The 18007-nt window shown below is 39.7% G+C and overlaps 2 protein-coding genes across 8 annotated transcripts in view; one reads left to right on the plus strand and one right to left on the minus strand.

The window, feature by feature from the left end:
• Positions 1 to 4442: 4442 nt before the first annotated feature.
• Positions 4443 to 4883, minus strand: LOC308246407 (large ribosomal subunit protein eL31-like). Its single transcript, XM_080664606.1, has one exon. The coding sequence runs from the start codon at positions 4848 to 4850 to the stop codon at positions 4476 to 4478; it is 375 nt and encodes a 124-aa protein (XP_080520732.1). The 5' UTR covers positions 4851 to 4883; the 3' UTR covers positions 4443 to 4475.
• Positions 4884 to 9603: 4720 nt separating this feature from the next.
• The window catches only part of CDK19 (cyclin dependent kinase 19), a 134870-nt gene continuing 126466 nt past the window's right edge, over positions 9604 to 18007 (plus strand). For 5 of the 7 annotated variants that reach the window (XM_080664213.1, XM_080664211.1, XM_080664216.1 and 2 more), the window contains exon 1: positions 9658 to 9911. In XM_080664213.1, coding sequence (XP_080520339.1) covers positions 9784 to 9911 — 128 coding nt within the window. In that variant the 5' untranslated portion in view covers positions 9658 to 9783. Of the gene's footprint in view, positions 9912 to 18007 lie in introns of all 7 variants that reach the window. The other 2 variants (XM_080664217.1, XM_080664214.1) reach the window with 2 other exon arrangements.

Below are 18007 nucleotides of genomic sequence, written 5' to 3' on the forward strand. Positions count from 1 at the left end.
GCATTGCTAACACCCTTTTCGGGAGTCTACAAGGTTAAAACTATTTTCGTAATATTAAGACATTATTGCCCTGGCTGGGTAGCTCAGTTGGTTAGAGCACTGTCCGATATCCCCAGTCAGGACCATACAAGAAGCAACTAATGAATGCATAAATTAGTGTAACAACAAATCTCTCTCTCTCTAAAATCATTAAATTAAAAAAAGACATTATTTGCTGCCCCGTTTTTACTGCATTGACATTGGCACTAATGGCGCAAAAGAAATCAATGGTGGGTAAAATTGTTGGCATCTCAGCATATGAGACAGTGGAACCAAATGTACTGGTAGTCATTGCATTCTTCACCACCACACATTCACAACAAAGAAAATGCCAGTTACGCATAGAAATGTCCTCAATGAAGCAGAAAAATTGTTGGCTTTATTAAATATTGACCCTAGAGCAGGGGTGGGCAAACTTTTTGACTCGAGGGCCCAATGGGTTCTTAAACTGGACCGGAGGGCCGGAACAAAAGCATGGATGGAGTGTTTGTGTGAACTAATATAAATTCAAAGTAAAGGAGCGGAGGGGAGAGCAAGAGAACCGGATAGAACAGCCAGATCCGGCCCGCGGGCCGTAGTTTGCCAAGGCTGCCTAGAGGGTCTGTGGGACAAGATGGAAAGTAAGCAAAAGCTTCTGCATATTGAAGTACAATGATTGTCTCGAGGAAAGGCACTTTTATAATCACTGGAATTGATTACACAAGTGGGCTAGCCACTTTTTTTTTTTTTTTTTTTTCATAGAACACCATTTTTACTTGAAAGAATGACTGTCTGAAAAACCATGATTATTCAGACTGGGTATTTGGTATTTTCTTAGAAATGAATAAAGTGACTCTGTTAATTCAAGGAAAATAGTTAATGGTATTTATTGCCCATGATAACAATTGAGCTTTCAAGCAAAAATTAGTAGTTTGAAAAATTTACCTGATACCATAAGCTTGATATCTTCCCAATGCTTAAAACTTTCCTGATGAGACCTGTGGTGATATTAACAAATATTTTTTTGATAATGCAATGTGTCAACATTTGGAAGATCTGCATAATTTAGTGAAACATTTTCTGAATGGCTTATGTATGATGGGTAACTTGACAGTGGGACCAATCAACCTACAAATGTGTGAGGAAAAGATGAATTCAAAGTTCAAGATAGGGCAATGGAATTTTAGGTAATAAAGTATGAAAACTTCATTGCTATTGGCTTCAGATTCTACATTGTTACTATCCTTTAATAAACTACCACTTGTTAAGTTTTGATGTATTATCAGAGAATAATCTATACTAATAAAAGGGTAATATGCTAATTAGACCGGGTTGACCAGCCATCTTCTGGATGTCTGACTTCCTTCTGGACAAAGCCATGGTAGTGGGGGCCAAGGCAGAGGTAGTTAGGGGCAATCAGGCCAGCAGGGGAGGGTAGTTAGGGGCGATCAGGCAGGCAGGCAGAGGCAGTTAGGGGCAATCAGGCAAGCAGGCAGGTGAGTGGTTAGGAGCCAGCGGTCCCAGATTTCGAGAGGGATCCCTGATTGGAGAGGGTGCAGGCTGGGCTGAGGGAATCCCCACCCCCGTACGAATTTCGTGCACTGGGCCACTAGCATACATATATACATATATATATATATATATATATATATACCTGTGTGATGCTAGATTTTTCTTCATAACAAGACATAATTAACCAAACAAAACATAACCAAAACAACATAATGTATCAGAATGAATGCAGAAGCAGATATGGAAATCTACCTGTGTTCTAATATTCCAGGTATAAAGATTTACACACAAGTAAAACAATGACATTCTTTTCATTAATTTTGTTTTGGAAAGTTATTATTTTTTAATATATATTTTTATTGATTTTAGAGAGGAAGGGAGAGGGAGAGAGAGATAGAAACATCAATGAGAGAGAATCATTGATCGGCTGCCTCCTGCACGCCCCCTATTGGGGATCGAGCGCACAGCCTGGATATATGCCCTTGACTGGAATCGAACCCGGGACCCTTCAGTCTGCAGGCCGACACTCTATCCACTGAGCCAAACCAGCTAGGGCTGGAAAAGTTATTTTTAACATAAACATGTTAATATATTATTATTATGAATAATTAATAAAAAGACTACTTAAAATTATTAGTTGTTATTTCCAATACACTATCTGGGAAGAAAGACTTATAAACATGATATGCATAAGATTAAGAAAGTGTGAAGAAATCTTACAGAGTGTTACCAGCATGGATGAGGAGCACTCAGTGTAGACTGGGGAGGCAAGAGAAGACTTCCTCAGGGAGTCTTCTAAAGGAAGACTGAGCTTAAACAATGAAGAAATAACTTGATAAATCTCTTTAATAAACTTTCCTGACCTAGATTAGACTGTGGTAATAAAAATGTCTCCATATTAAAATTTGACTTCCACATAGCTTATAAACTGGTTCTGACTAATGGCATAAGCATTAAAAAATAGTCACGATTTTGCTAACTACTTCTATCACATGTGCATCAAACCTGATTTGCAAGATTTGTAGCTCAGTTCTCTTCATGACTAATCCATTGGAAGCAGGGCACACCCACCTTTCCTTTGACATGAACAAACTATTGAAACCATCGATTTCTCCTTTCATTGCTATTCTCTACCTGTGCCAAATGAACTCAATTTTTTTTGAACTCAATATTTTAATGTTCAGATCAAACTTTTCAAATACCTTACCAGCAGTATAAATAGGCCTTATTAATTTCTGTGTGATATCATTAGTTTGATTTTTGCTTGAAACTTAGGGAAGGCTGTATTTTGGTGTCAGGAAACAATTAGCGCTGTATTGGGGCTACAAAGTTTAAAGAATGAAAGAATGACTGGCAAAGTCTTATTTATAGACTTTTAATTTCTCTGTTGTCCTGAAAACATAGTAAGCCAAAGAGACAAATAAGGTTATTATGTAGTATTATTCCTTTTTGAAAGGAATTTGACTTTTTTCTTCTCTGAATAAAAAGAAAATAATGCGTCCCTCAATTCTGAAATAAGTATCTGCTCGATAGTGGGACTGATCAATCTACTTTATTGTTGTTTTGTAGCACATTGTATTTATTGTATATTTGAGGATATCCTATATTTTTCTAAACATGATCAACTAAAAAATATCAATAGAAAGAAAAAATGTCTTGCAATCTATCTACGGAGAATACTAGATTAATTTTTAAGAATCAGATTAATCTACCATGATCTATTTTGCCAGGGTAGAGTACCTAAAAGATAAAGAAGGAATGTTTAATAATATTCTTACAGTTATTAGACTTTCCTTTATTAAAAGAAAAATATAAATAAGAAAGCCTAATCTGGGATTTCAAGGTGTTTGGTGTTATCTGAGACAGATTGTTTTTTATTTTTAATAAAAAAAGCATCTGGAGATCCAAGATGGCAGCAGAGTAGGTGGAAACTATACTCACCTCATCACAGGACCAAACAGAAATTATAACTAAATTACAAAACAATCAACTGAATAACTCAGTGAAGTCTATGCTCAATCACAGGCTGGGGGTAGCTCATGGGGAATATGGCCTCACTGCAAATGCTGTGGTAGATTCAGAGTTTAGCAGCTGGGCCTCCCTTCAGGAAGAAGACCCAAGAGGCATATTTTACAAATTTCACATTATTGTCAGGGCTGCATAATCATTCATTCATGGATTTGCCATAATTTATTTGTCCAGTCCCCCTCTAATGAACATTTCTGTTGTTTTCCTATTTGAAACAATGCTCAGTGAATACCTTGAATTACATCATCTTGCACATGTGGGGAATATTACAAGTTGGGCTCCTAGGGAAGCAGACCCTGAGATAGAGATTATTAACATGTAATCAGTTTGTTACAGAGTGTTACTAAACTGTGATCAATACCTCTGGAGTGGAAAGGAAGAAAGCAGAATGGGGGAGATTGAAAAGTTGGTCTGCATCACATTCTCAGTGATGGCCTCAGTGAGCCCCACAAGGAGTTCTGATGATAGGATGACTCATCAGAGTTATCCTGAAGTGGGGCGAGAGGTCTGGGCCTTTATATCTCTGCATTGATGATCAGCCATTGGATGTAAGTTGCTCTAATACAGCGATTTTCAACCAGTGTGCTGCAGCACACTGGTGTGCCACAAGAGGCACGCTGGTGTGTTGCAGGAGTTTTTGTTTTTTAATATATTGTATTGATTTTTTTACAGAGAGGAAGGGAGAGGGATAGAGAGTCAGAAACATCGATGAGAGAGAAACATCGATCAGCTGCCTCCTGCACACCCCCTACTGGGGATGTGCCTGCAACCAAGGTACATGCCCTTGACCGGAATCGAACCTGGGACCCTTCAGTCCACAGGCCGATGCTCTATCCACTGAGCCAAACCGGTTAGGGCTGCGGGAGTTTTTTTTTTTTTTTTTTTGGCAGTTGTATAACTTTATTCGACCATCAGCATTAGTTCTCGTCCACATTAACGGTCTGTAGATTTTTGAAAGTGGTGACAGGCACATAGGTGACCAATGTATATAGCTTGTTTGGTGAATCTTCATCCTCATTACGTTTTCTAGACAAACGTACTCGGATACGATATGGGACATTCCTTATTCCTTTGGCCCACACAGCTTTGTTGAGTCTGGTGTCAATACGCACGTCTGGAGTCCCCATCTCCTTCATGGCAAATTTCCGGATCTCCTTGAGTGCTCGGGGGGCACGCTTCTTGAAACCCACGCCATGGATGCGCTTATGGATGTTGATGGTGTACTCCCTGGTCACCACCTCGTTGATGGCGGAGCGGCCCTTCTTCTCGCCACCCTTCTTTGCGGGAGCCATCTTGACCAACAAGTTGGAAAGAAAGAGCGCAGGGTATTGGCTGCGGGAGTTTTTAAAACATGCAATACCTGGCTATTTAGTCAGGGGCACTTACCCACTTTTCCCTTAAACTGTCAGATAAAAAATTGACAACCAGTCAACACAATAGTTGTCTGATATGAATGAACCAAAATTATACTTTTTTTTTTTTTTGGTCAGAATGGCCAAAAGTATATTTTTTGGTGTGCCACAGAATTTTAGAAATTAGTTTGTGTCATGAGATGAAAAAGGCTGAAAATTGCTGCTCTGGGGAAATGGCATGACTTAGGTGAGGTGGCCAAGGCAATCCCTGAAGGGGACTGACAGCTGAAGGCCGTCTGTGGCACCGCTCCCAGCAGCTTGGAGATAAACATCCTTTAGTCCTGAACGGGGTTCTGGGAGGCACATCACAGTTTCCACCACAAGGAGTATAACTGTAGGATACTACTATGTAATTTTGATAGATGCTGCTAAGATCAAAATCTAATGTATAACATTGGCATGTATTTTTCAAATATTTACTTCCATAGGCAATGTAGGAGAGTATCTGTTTTCCCATATCCTTGTTAACCCAGGGTGTGGTCCAATTTTTTTTTTTTTTAGTTAAGCTTTTCATAATTATATTTTATTTTTCACTAACATAATGGTCCACTTTCCATTTACTTTTTTTTTGTTTTGTTTTGTTAATCCTCACCCAAGGATATTTTTCCATTGATTTTTTCTTTTTCTTTTTTTTTTTAGAGAGAGTAGAGGGAGAGGGAGAGATAGAGAAACATCGATGTGAGAGAGACACATTGATTGGTTGCCTTTCTGTGCCCCAACCAGGGCCGGGAATCGAGCCTGCAACCAAGGTACGTGCCCTTGACCAGAACTGAACCTGGGGAGCCTCAGTTCCCAGATAGATGCTCTATCCCAGGGGTGGGCAAACTTTTTGACTCAAGGGCCACAATGGGTTCTTAAACTGGACCGGAGGGCCGGAACAAAAGCATGGATGGAGTGTTTGTGTGAACTAATATAAATTCAAAGTAAACATCATTACATAAAAGGGTACGGTCTTTTTTTTTATTTCAATAGTTTTATTCATTTCAAACATTTTAACAAGAAGAATGTAAACACTAATTATTATAATTTGAAACTTCAAAAAATGGAGGAATCATAGCACAATAACATACCTTATATTGAAGATGGCAAAGGCAAAATAAAATTGCCTAACAAAGGAAAGGTACAAAAGCCTTTCAAATTAAACTTAAATATAATAAAATAATTTAAAACTAAAACAAATAGAAAAGAACAAAATGTGTAAACAGTAAATTAAGCATTTTCTTTAGTGCAACTTCCAAATTATGCCCGGGACGTAGATGTAGATGGCAATGTAGACTGGGTTGAAAGGTTTTTGGTCTTTAAAACATCAACTTCAGTGGGAACAGTGTTGTTGGTCTCCTTTTTTAGCTAATGCATCAAAGTCTGGAGTTAGTTTTGTTGTGGCTATTCTCAGGATAGATCTGAGGTGTTCGTCAGTTAAGCTGGATCTGTGAGGGGCTTTGTTGATGTTCATGACGCTAAATGTCTGCTCACAAACATAGGTTGACCCAAACAGTACCAGTATCTTCTGTGCCATCCTCCAGATGTTTGGAAAAGTGGCTTCATTAAGTGAAGCATAAAAGTCTCTTAGTTCAAGAGAGCTGAATTTCTCCTTTAGGACAAAGTCAGACTGAAGATTGATGAGTTCCAGTTGCACCTCTTCTGGTGCTGTTTCAGGGTTTTGTGACAAAGGACAGGCCACCAGTTGAAGTGACTAAAAGCTGAAAGTCTTTGTTGTTTTATTAACAAGTCATTGTGATGTACAGAATGTGGGAACAGGAAAAAATTGTGTTTGAGTAGAGCTCTTAATCTTACCTCAGAAAGGCTCTGATACTGTGCTCTCCAGGGGCGTGTCTCCCTACATCACCACGATAACGTGTCTACACATTCCCAGGGTGATGTCGGGGGACGCGTCCACGGGCATTACAAGGAGCCTCTGGAAGATTGAGAGGTTGTTCCTTCTACTGAATGGGGATATAAATCCGCCCACTCAGAAGAAGGAGCTGCGGCCGGCCGTGTTTCCCGACGTTGCCACGTTAACACTGCTGCTAGTGAAGGAGTGGAGGGAAGAGCAAGAGAACCCTCCGCTCTTTCGGCTCCGCGGGCAGGATAGAACAGCCGAACGGTCCGGATCCGGCCCGTGGGCCGTAGTTTGTCCACGGCTGCTCTATCCACTGAGCCAAACTGGTTAGGGCCACTTTCCATTTACTTTCAAGTACACATTCATTAAGATCTGGCTCTGCAATTTACTAGCTGTTTCAGTTTGTTCTAACGTAAAACAGGAATAATACAGCAGACCTAATTGGGATGTTTTGAGGATAAATGAATGCAAAACTCCTATTTTAAAATAGCAACCAACCAGTCCTAGCTGATTTGGCTCAGTGGATAGAGCGTCGGCCTATGGACTGAAGAGTCCTGGGTTCAATTCTGGTCAAGGGCACATGCCTGCGGTCTCAATCCCCAGTTGGGGGGTTGGGGTGCACACAGGAGATAGCCAATCAATGAGTCTCTCTCATCATTGATGTTTCTCTTTCTCTCTCTCCCTTTCCCTCCCTCTCTGAAATCAATAAAAAATAAAAAAATAGCAACCAACCAAAAAATATTCTCCACACTCCACCATCATACGCTGATGATTTTCATATCTGTACATTTAGGTCAGACTTCCTATTAGCAGATAAAAATACTCATCTGCTTACTTGTTATTTCTATCTTGATACCTCACAGGCATTTCAAATTCAACGTGTCCTAGGTAAACTCATCATCTTTCTCTTATAAATTGCTCCTATTCTTTTATTTTCTCATCTTGGATTATTCTCTTCTTAATCCCCATATTTAATTAATCACTAGGTCCTGTTGAATCTTGTTCATAAATAATTCCGGTATCTGCTTTTTTCTCATAATCAGCACTGTCAATCCATGGTTCAGATCCTTGTACCAGTATTATGCAATAGCTTTTTACTGTTTTCACCTCCCCCCAATCTATCTCAAATACTGTTGTCAGAAGGATTTTTTTGAATATACAACATTGGTTACACCACTCCTTAGCTCAAAAGTCTTAGCTCAGTAGCTTCCTATTGCCTACAGAATGCTGAACTCTAAAACTTCTGCTTGATATACTAGTATATAGCTCTTTCAAAATTTGACCTCTGCTTATCTGTCCAGTCTCTTCCTAGTTTCCTCCCTCCTCCCCTCTCCCTTCTTCTCCTCTCCCCCACCCTATCCCCTTCTTCCCCTCCTTCTTCCTTCTCCAATACGTTTTTGTTCCCAGATGGAAAAAGATCAGTTTTCATCTCTATCTCCAGCGTTTATCTTAGTGCCTGGAAATAAGAGAAATTCAAATACTTCTTGATTTACTTCAAGATCTGAGGAAGTTTCTCAGGGAACTTACTGTTGTAGTAAATAAACCATCCTCCTTCCTCCTCCCTCTAGGTGTCTAGGTTTCTTACAGAACCTAGCAGACAGGTCACTGTTCACTTTCCTTACCCCTTCAGATAAACGCGACCATTCCCTCCTTTGTGTTTCCACCGAAAGTAGCATGTAAGTCCCATCCTAGCATCAATCATGTTTAAGATTGTATTCCAATCATCTGACATGTTATGCACGCAAAAATGAAATGAATTAGGGTTCACCTTGATTAAAGAGACTTTCTTAAACATTCTAGAACGTCGGCATTATGCATACACCGTAAAAAAACACCTTTGCAACCCAATTCAAATTATTGTTTTTAAAACGCTGCATCCTCCAAAAACTTTGTCCTCAGATGACCCAAGCTTAGCTACGGAAACTCAAATGTTAGGAGGAGACCATAACTAGAAGGTCAAGAAAAGGATGATTGGCTGCTAGGGCTCAGAAGTCACACGCTCTTCTCAGACCCATGCTAGAACTAGGAAACAGCGTAATGTTCAGTTTTTGAAATACGGTTTTTGTATCGCCAAGAAAAAAAATTAACCTATCAGGAAGAACTGAGCATACTCAATTACCAATCAAGAGCAGGAAAGAAGCCAAAGCCTGGGGATACCCAAGCACCAACGAGGACGTCATTCTGTAGTCTCCGCCAATGAGCGGCTGGACGGGGGGCGGGGCAATAGGCGGACCAATTGCCACAAAATACAATCTGCACTACAACTGTTCTAACCACAGTCCTCGCCTCTCAAACCACTGTAACAAACTCCTGCCTAGGCGTTTGTTAAGTACTTTCTACTCTCCTCGTCCCGGGACAGTTATAGTGAAGTCCCTTCCTCATACCAGAGCTAAGACCTTCTTCCCACCAGCTCCCATAGACTCGCAGAAAGAAGAATTGCAACTTTGCACTTTTTGCCTTCACAGGAACTGGCAGTCCAGCGTTACCTGAGGGGGTGGGACAGTTCCAGTGCGCAGGCCTGCATGCCTTGTGGGGGCGAGGCTGTAGTGACGTAAGGCAACCTGGGAGTTGTATTTTTTTGTGCAGCTGAAGCTCAAGTGCTCCTGGGGCTGCCTGAACTACATTTCCCAAGAGCCTCCGCGACATCGGGGCGGGAGGGCTGGCTTGTTAATGAGCTCGAGGAAGCCGCGGCGCGGCCCACCAGGTTCCAAAACAAGGAAATGAAGGGGGGAGGCGGGATTGGGGGTGTTTGCTGGAGCTGCCGCCACCGCCGCGGAGGAGGAGGAGGTGGCTGCGGGGACCGCCGAGGAATCCCCTGCTGAAGGCGGACCGCGGGGCGGCGGGTGTCGCGCGCGTGTGCGCGCGCCCGACTGGCGGCTGTTGGAGAAGTGGAGCGGCGGTCGCGGGGGGGAGGAGGAGGAGGGACTGAGCGGCGGCCCCCGCGTCCCGGTGCCTCTATGGGGGAAGCAGACAATGGATTATGATTTCAAGGCGAAGCTGGCGGCGGAGCGGGAGCGGGTGGAGGATTTGTTTGAGTACGAAGGGTGCAAAGTGGGACGCGGCACCTACGGGCACGTCTACAAGGCGAGGCGGAAAGATGGGTAAGAGCTGGGGCGGGGGAGTAGGCTGGCTCGGGTCCTCGCCCTGCCCGCCAGCGCGCGGGATGGGTGGGTCGGAGCCCGGCCCGGCCGTGCCAGAGGGGCGAGGCGGAGGTGGTCGCGACGCCGCGTCCTGGGACGGACTCGGAGGGACGCGGGTTCTGCTCGCCCCCCCTCCACCCCCCGTGCGGCCCCGTCGCGCCCCTGGAACTCTCGCGGCGCAGCTTGGTCGGGGGGCGTCGGTCCCGTCCCGGAGGGAGATTTCCGTGTGCGAGAAGCTGGCGGCGGGACGCGAGTTGGGATCTCGATCGGAGGTGGAGTTTGTGGGTTCTGGTCTCCTGCGGAGACGCGGAGGGCTGAGAGCTCCGCCGAGGAGTTGCCGCTCGGGCCCTGGGCTGGTGACGGTCGTTATGGAACTTCCAATCGGCTGGGCGCCTTCCGGGGGCGGCGGTTTGAAACCTCGCTGAGAGCCCGTCGGGCGGCCGAGCGCCGGCGTCCCAGACAGCCTCGCGGGTCCGACCCGCTGGGCACCTCCGCCCGTGGGGTCGGCAACCCATGGGCCCTTCAGCGTAGTTCCTCCCTGACGTTTACCCGGCGATTTCTCGACCCCTCCCCTGATTTTGCTTTCTCACATTCTGGGTTCTGCACCTTCCTCCGAATGTAGGATCTCCTGAGAGATGAACCGCATTTTGCCCGCAGAATGTAAGAGTTCGTCTAGTTCTCTGGTAACTCATTTCCCCCCCACCGCGGGGACTCTTAAGTCCTCCACTCCATCCTCGGCCAAATGACTGCGTGCTGCTGTTTTTCGAGCCCCCATGATCCAGAACGGAATGCGGGGTGATACAGATCTGGGCCCGAACCTTTGTTTTCCTGGGAGTTGAGGGAGAACTGAAGGAACCCCTTAGGAAGCCCATGCTGATTGTTCTCTTAGAGAAGGCGAGCTGGATAATGTACCATTGAGAACGCCTCTCCTTGGTCCTGGAGGGCTTGCGGGCTTGCACTGCAGGACAGGTGGAACCAGCTCCCTGCCTGCGAGGAGTGGGTTTCAATCTATCGTCCCCTCATTGCCCATCCTGGCAGGAGTTCCCCTCCCCCCGAACGAGAGCGCCTGGGAACATCTTAGCCTGCCCATCTTAGCCTTTAAACACGGTCAAACTATATGGAAGAGTCTTTTTAGGCTCTCAGCGGAACATTTCTGAATAAACTGAATGTCAGTCACAATGACTTCAGTAAGTTTGAAGTGCTTGTCGTTCTGTGCACCTTGTAACTGGAATGGTTGATACGTGGACTCTAGGTAGCGTGTAGGTGTGTGCTGATTTCATACAGGGAATGAAAAAGCACACCTTATAAATTGCTTTATCATAAAACGTGAAAATTATAAGGTACTATATAGAGTAAATAATTTTTTCTCTTGTTATAACTGAACGGGCCCCATAGTATTCAGTTGTTTGTAAACTTTTTTTCCAGAATTCTTTTTGTTTAATTGCCAGGTGTCCTTGAAGTACTGTAATTGACTTGTATTTTGCTTTTGGATTATCCACTTTACTTTTTATACCGTTGTTCCGTGGGAATATTAATCAGATACATTTTGGGAAAATACATCTAATTGTCCTAATTGGACATTGACATTACAGAACAAATCAGGTGTGCTGTTTTTCATACTCCTCATGCTAACTTTTTAATACACTTGATCTGGAATTTTTAAAAATGTTTTTTCAATTTATTTTTTTGTTAAAATAGCAGGCAACTTTAAGAAAAGTTAAAAATTCTGCTTCTGAATTGTATTTGAATAGCATGGGCTATAACAAAAAACATAATTTAATTCCTGCTTCTATTTTAAAATATTTCCCCCTTCTAATAAAGTTATTGAGTCGAATACACTTTCTTCTTGCGTGAAATTTGTTTGACTAGGATTAATGGAGATTCTTTACTCAAGATCAGTTTGTGTATCTTCAAAATATTATACTTTAAAGAAAACTTTCAGGATCTGAAAGCATTAGTTTTCCTTTTATTTATTTTTTTGAAAGCATTAGTTTTTAACCACTATATTTATTACAAGTAAGAAAAGTCAAAGTAAAGGATTTTTTTTTTTTTGGACCAAAGGTCTAGTTGAAATTTAAGCTAAACATCCACATCTCTTGTGGGTTATGGCAGGTTCATTTTGATGTTCATTGATACCAGCAGTTTGAAAGAAAAAATGCGTGATCTTTTAAACTGTAATACGGATTTGCATAGTAAAGGATTTTACACTCTGATCATGGTAAATAACAATTCAGCTCTTTCCAGAATTTATTTTGGTTAACTCAGAAAAATGTATAGTTCTATTTTAGGGAGCAAGAAAAATCACATGGATACCTTAAAGAGAAATTTCTCTAGTGTGTGTGTGTGTGTGTGTGTATATATATATATATATAGTGTAGTATACTGTATAACCAATAAATTGTTCAGGTCTTTAGAAGAAACACTGGAAGAACTAATGTAACATAAAACATCATTAGAAAAGCCTCTATTTATAGTTTAATATTACAGTTTACAAAACCTTAGAATATTATTTCCTTTGAAATACATAATTTTAACTTAGACTATATTAATTATGCTCCATAAATTTAGAACAGACTGCAAAATGCAAGATTTACATCTGGGGTTTTCACCTTTAAATGTTATTTGTTCCATCTTTTTGTTTTGAAGAAAGACAATCTATTCACCCAACTATTTTTTTTTTAAACCAGGTTTAAATGTTATTCTTGAAGAGAAACAAGTTCAGAATATTTCTATATGTTTTAGTATGAGAAGAATTTGTAATACAGTTTTTCTTTTAACATTAGTAAAAAGTCACAGTAGTTTATGGTTACAAATCTTGAGACCATATTTCTCAAGTTTGAAACACTTTTTGTTTTGATTGATAAAGGAATATTATTAAAAAAGTTCTTTGTCAGTAAGAGGTTCAGACAAACATGATTCTATAGGATAGTGTTATGTCTGAAAACTTGTACCCAACAATACTACTATTCAACTTTGCAGACATTCATTTAGTCTTTTGAACCACTCCAATAAAAGAATGCTCCTTTTTGTAGATGTTTTTGAAAGATACTTAGTAATTGAAAGTGAAATGGCTGACAGAGAAGTCTTACAGAGTTAGGGTTTCAGATGAGTAGTTGATGACTATATGTCTTAATGTATGCCATGAAACCTTTTACAAATAAACGTAGTAGGTAAATAATAGAATAGTGTTTGCCTGGTTTTGATGGATTTTTCACATTTGGTTGGTAGTTAAATAGATGATTGTATTTGCATTTTTTTGGAGACTTGAAAATTAAAGATGTATCAGTACGATCATAGCATTTTAGAACTTTCAAGAGTTTCAGATCATCTTGTCTAATTTCCTCTTTTTACAAATGAGAAAATCAAAGCTTTTAGAAGCTAATTGTTATGCCCACAGTCTCACAGAAGAGACAACCTGAAATCCAGGTCTCTGGACTCTGAATTATTGCATTTCTAATGTGTTTTCTATCCTAATACCATGGGAGGAGAAACAAAAAAGGCCTTCAGTTTTGACAATCTTATTGCATAAACTTTTTCCATGCAAAGGATACATCTATACCAAAGAATATGGAAAAGGGACATATGAGGGACATTTTTAAAAAGTAGGCATGCTGGCCTCTGGATTCTATCACTGATTCTCTTCATCTGGTTTCTCTTCATCCTCACTGTCATTACTTTCGGTCATCTTCTGATTTGCACAGTAGCTGATTAGTCTCTGCCATTAGTCTTTCCTCACTGTTACCCAAGATCAAAGTTGCTGCCAGTGTCATTTTCCTACAAAATAAAATAAATCATGTCATATCTCTTGCTGGAAAAACTGTACATTCTCTGGCTCATACAGTCACATCCAATCTTAATTCTTTAGTTTGGCATGTAAAAGTATTTGCATTCAGATCCTAAAGTCTTTAGTCTTCACGGTCTTTACATTGCTACCAACTCCGTCTTTTTTCCCCAGTGTGTTCAAGCCCTGTGCTTCTGTAGCATTGAACTACTCATTTTTTAGGACTTGCTAAGTCTTTTTCATGTTTCATTTTCTTTTTTCTATATTCAAATTAGAGTGGTGTTGCTCTACCATTCCGCCTTCTCTCTTCCTCTTACCCCATAGAACTGGCAAACTCCTGCTTATACTCCAATTTAAGTAGTTTTTCTTTTAGAAGCTTTCCCTTATTCACCCAGTATACTCATTAGCTGTGCTTCTGTCCCTCTGTTCTTATGTGTATAATAGCAATATAAGTGATATTTATCTGCTCCTTCAACTAATAGCTACAAATGTGTGATCACAGGGTTGGACAGATAATGCACACTCAAAATTTTTACTTAATTAAAAAAATGCCCTAAATTGGTAAACATGCTTCACTGATATTTTTAGTAATAATTTTGAAAGCCTGAAATATAGTGAAGTTGCATGAGATACATGGTTAAATATAAATATTTCTGTAGCACTAACTAGGTCTAGTGTAATTTTTGTTCTAAGAAATTATATGGTGCTTTTCAAGACAGTTGAAACAATAGATTGATAAGGAGCATAGATGAATTTTTTGAATTATTAGGCATTTTTTGGTCTTTTATGCCAGCTCTTTTAAAGTATCTAGACTGTAGTTATCTATCGTAGTTATCTATCTTCTGCGCTTTTAGTTTCTATTTTATAGAGATGCTTAGAAAATGTCAGCGTTCAAACATTTTAGGACTTTTTTGATATCATGGACATATGTTAAAAATTTAAGTATCTTTAGCACTTAGTAAATCAAGCATGCATTGGTATATGTTTAATGGGTTCTTCATTTACGCATTGCAAGCCTTTAAAACTTTATTTTTGAGACCCAGAGGAAATAAATGTTCTTTTCAAAGAAATTGAGCAGTGGTTGACGAATTTCTGTAAAGAGGCAGATGCCACATATTTTAGGCTTTGTGGGCCATACCTTCTATGTTGCAATTACTTGAATCTGCTATTGTAGTGCCAAGTATCAACAGATATGTGAACAAATACAAATTAGAATGGCTGTGTTTTGTAAGAAGAACTTTATTTACAAAAACAGGTGATGGGCTGGATTTGGCCCTGCAGACTAGTTTGCCAACCCTTAGATTAGAGCAGTGATGTTATTATTTCTGCAGTGATGAGAACACATTTGTGCTGTTCAATATGGTAGCCACTAGTCACATGTGGCTCAAGAGGCATGGTTAGTGTGTCTGAGAAAGTGGCTAGTAGCTATAATATTGGAATGCACAGGTTTAGAGTTTTTGGAATGAATGGTTTGGCAACACAAAATTCTCAAATCCATGGAGTGACCTTTTAATAAAAATATGTAAATGACGGTGTGGACAAATGAAATAGGAGAGATGCCTTTCAAGTTACAGGTGAAAATTTGAGGCTGAAGTTGTTTGATAAAGCAAACCAAAATTGGAACTGAAAAACTCAATTTGTGAGTGGAATCAAGGGTATCTGATTACTTTTTCAAACAAACATTTTGTAAAAAAAAAAAAAAGAATGCGTAATAAATGCATGTGCATAAAAAGATATATAATGTAATGTAGCCTTCCCTTTGCCAGCCACCTTTTCCCCTTTCTAGAAGCAACTTCGTTTTTCTTTTTAGAGAGGTTTTCTTGGGGGCTGTGTGTTTAGTGATAAATGGTAGTACACGTTTTTCTCTCTAGTTTTTAACCTTAAATATAATGGGAAGATTACTATGTATCTTATGTACTGAGATCCCTAGTTCCTCTTAATAGTTTCATTGTATTCTATTGAATTTGTCCTTCTTGATGGACATTTAGGCCGTCTCCAGTCTTTTGCTAGTACTAACACTGCAGTGAATATCCTAGTAGGTACAGTATTTTGTGTGTATTAATATAGCTGTAAATTAAATTCCTAGAAGTTGCTTACCCTTGGAAGTAATGGCTTGAAATGATTTGCTAATATGGTGCAGTATGAAATAAAAAATTTCAAAGACTAGCGACAGGGAGCTGAGAATAAAGAAGATAAATGTTAGGGCTTTAAAAAGAATTATTAGTACATAAAAATGAGTTCTAAATCATTAGTTTGCTGTAGGAAGTGCAAGTTACTGGTTTAGCAGCATGGGAAAGGCATGTCTCTGAGTTTTTGATAGGCAAAAAGTAGACAGACCTATGGGGAGGTTGTTGTTTTTTTAATCCTTACCAGAGGATATTTTTTCCATTGCTTTTTAGAGAGAGTGGGGGAGGGGAGGAAGAAGAGAGAGAGAGAGAGAGAAAGAGACCAACAGGCAGTCATGGATGTGAGAGACACACATTGATTGGTTGCCTCCCACCCCGCTGCCCTGCCTCCCCTTCCCCCAAAAACAGGCCAGGGGATTGAACCTGCAACCTTTGACTGGTAATCAACCTTGGGCAGGCCAATGGGCAGGGAAGATTTTTGATGAATTAAGAATTTTTATTTTTGTGTACTATATTTTTGAACTGGATATGCTGGATAAAGAAATTAATATGTTAAATTGTGTATTAGTTTTATAAAATGCTCAAGTAGTGCAGTGAAGGCTAAGCATCAATGTAGAAGACTTAGGCAGTACATTAGAATTTGAAGTTTTCTTGGTGGTAAATGAATGGAGTCAGAGTATTTGGCTAATGGGTTTTTAAAGATCAACTTGTTCCTTATCTTGTCATGTTGTGACTGTGTAATGTTAGTGCTGCTTTTGGATTCCAAAACAAAAAGAACAAGACACTTGTTTTTCAGAGAGCAATTAAATATTTTTAAATACTAGTGTGACTGTGTCTTTAAAATCAGGTAGTTTTGGTCTAGAACCATGAAGAGATAGCTGACAAAGCTATTTAAAGATTTTTGACCATTTATAAATAGCTGATAGTTCAACAGTTCCTGTAATAGCTGTTTTGAGCATGCATTGTGCAGGATAAAAGAGAGTCTCAAGAGAGAAGACAGGATGTAATTCAGGATACAAGTGTGCAGCAGTAGTTTTTATTGAGGGTTTGAGTTCTTATCCAGAAGTCGGTGATTGATCAAAGAGAAATGAAAACCTGTGAAATCCTCAAATAATTGCTATTCTTTTAAAAATGTTTTGAATTTCTAATATATGAAGTCTTTCTAAAGGAAAAACACACCCTCCCTATAGAGGCTTTAACCTGTTGTGCATTTTCTATTTAAAAATATTCAGTGAGGCTTTGTGGTTGATGATCTCAGTTACCAAGATGAATGTGATTAGCAGATAGCTTTAATTACCAAGTAGGCCAGCTACCCTAGTTTTCTTCTGTGACCACAGACCAAAGCCTGTCATAGCAAACTGTTTTGCAGATATTTGTAGATATTTACATTAGGACAGAAAGGTAAGTCCATGGCTGTTAAAAAAAATAAGGCAAAATTTTGGCCTTATAGGTGGGTTAATTGCCTCTTTCTGTAGAAAGTTATAATTTTTGTTGTGATTGTTAAATAAGCTCACCCGTAAAAGTACCAAGCAGTTTGAGGCACAAAGTATGTTATTTTTTACAAAAGTTAGTTTCTTCTTCCCCTTTTCTTTTTGCAATGTAATTATTATAGTTTCATTTTAAGAGTTATTTAAACACTGAGTGAATCCTATTGTTTTGGATTTAGGTGCAAATTAAAAAAAATTGACCTTTCTTCTGAAAAGTTATATATTATAGGGCAGAAAAGTTATACATTGTAGGTTTACAGTTCATATGGAAAATAATACAATAACTAAAAAATAATACAAGAATAAATTTTGCATCTTGTTTATTCACAACTATAAACCTACTTTTGCCCCACTCTGTGTGTAATGTGAGCTTGTGTAACTTAGAAAGTCAGAGTTCTGTTAACTAATTTCTCAGCAATTTTTTGATTTTTATAGCATATTTGTATCAAAATAGAAATGTTTTTATGCTATTAAATTTTGTCAGATAATAGTAGCAAATGATTTTAAAAAACTCCAACAGTACAATTGTACTTAAAAGTAAAAGCCTTCTTACTGTCCACTCCCAAGCCTCCTTCACTTCTCAAAGGAAACTAGTGTTAACTGTGTTTAAAGTTTTGCTGGTGTTTAAAGTATCTTATATAATAAATTATTTTAAGGTATCCT

The sequence above is a fragment of the Plecotus auritus genome (assembly GCF_963455305.1).
Source record: "Plecotus auritus genome assembly, chromosome: 4".
NCBI classification, from domain to species: Eukaryota; Metazoa; Chordata; class Mammalia; order Chiroptera; family Vespertilionidae; genus Plecotus; species Plecotus auritus.

Coding starts and splice junctions, on each gene's coding strand:
- LOC308246407 (XM_080664606.1), bottom strand. CDS start 4,850: ATGGCTCCCGCAAAGAAGGGTGGCGAGAAGAAGGGCCGCTCCGCCATC.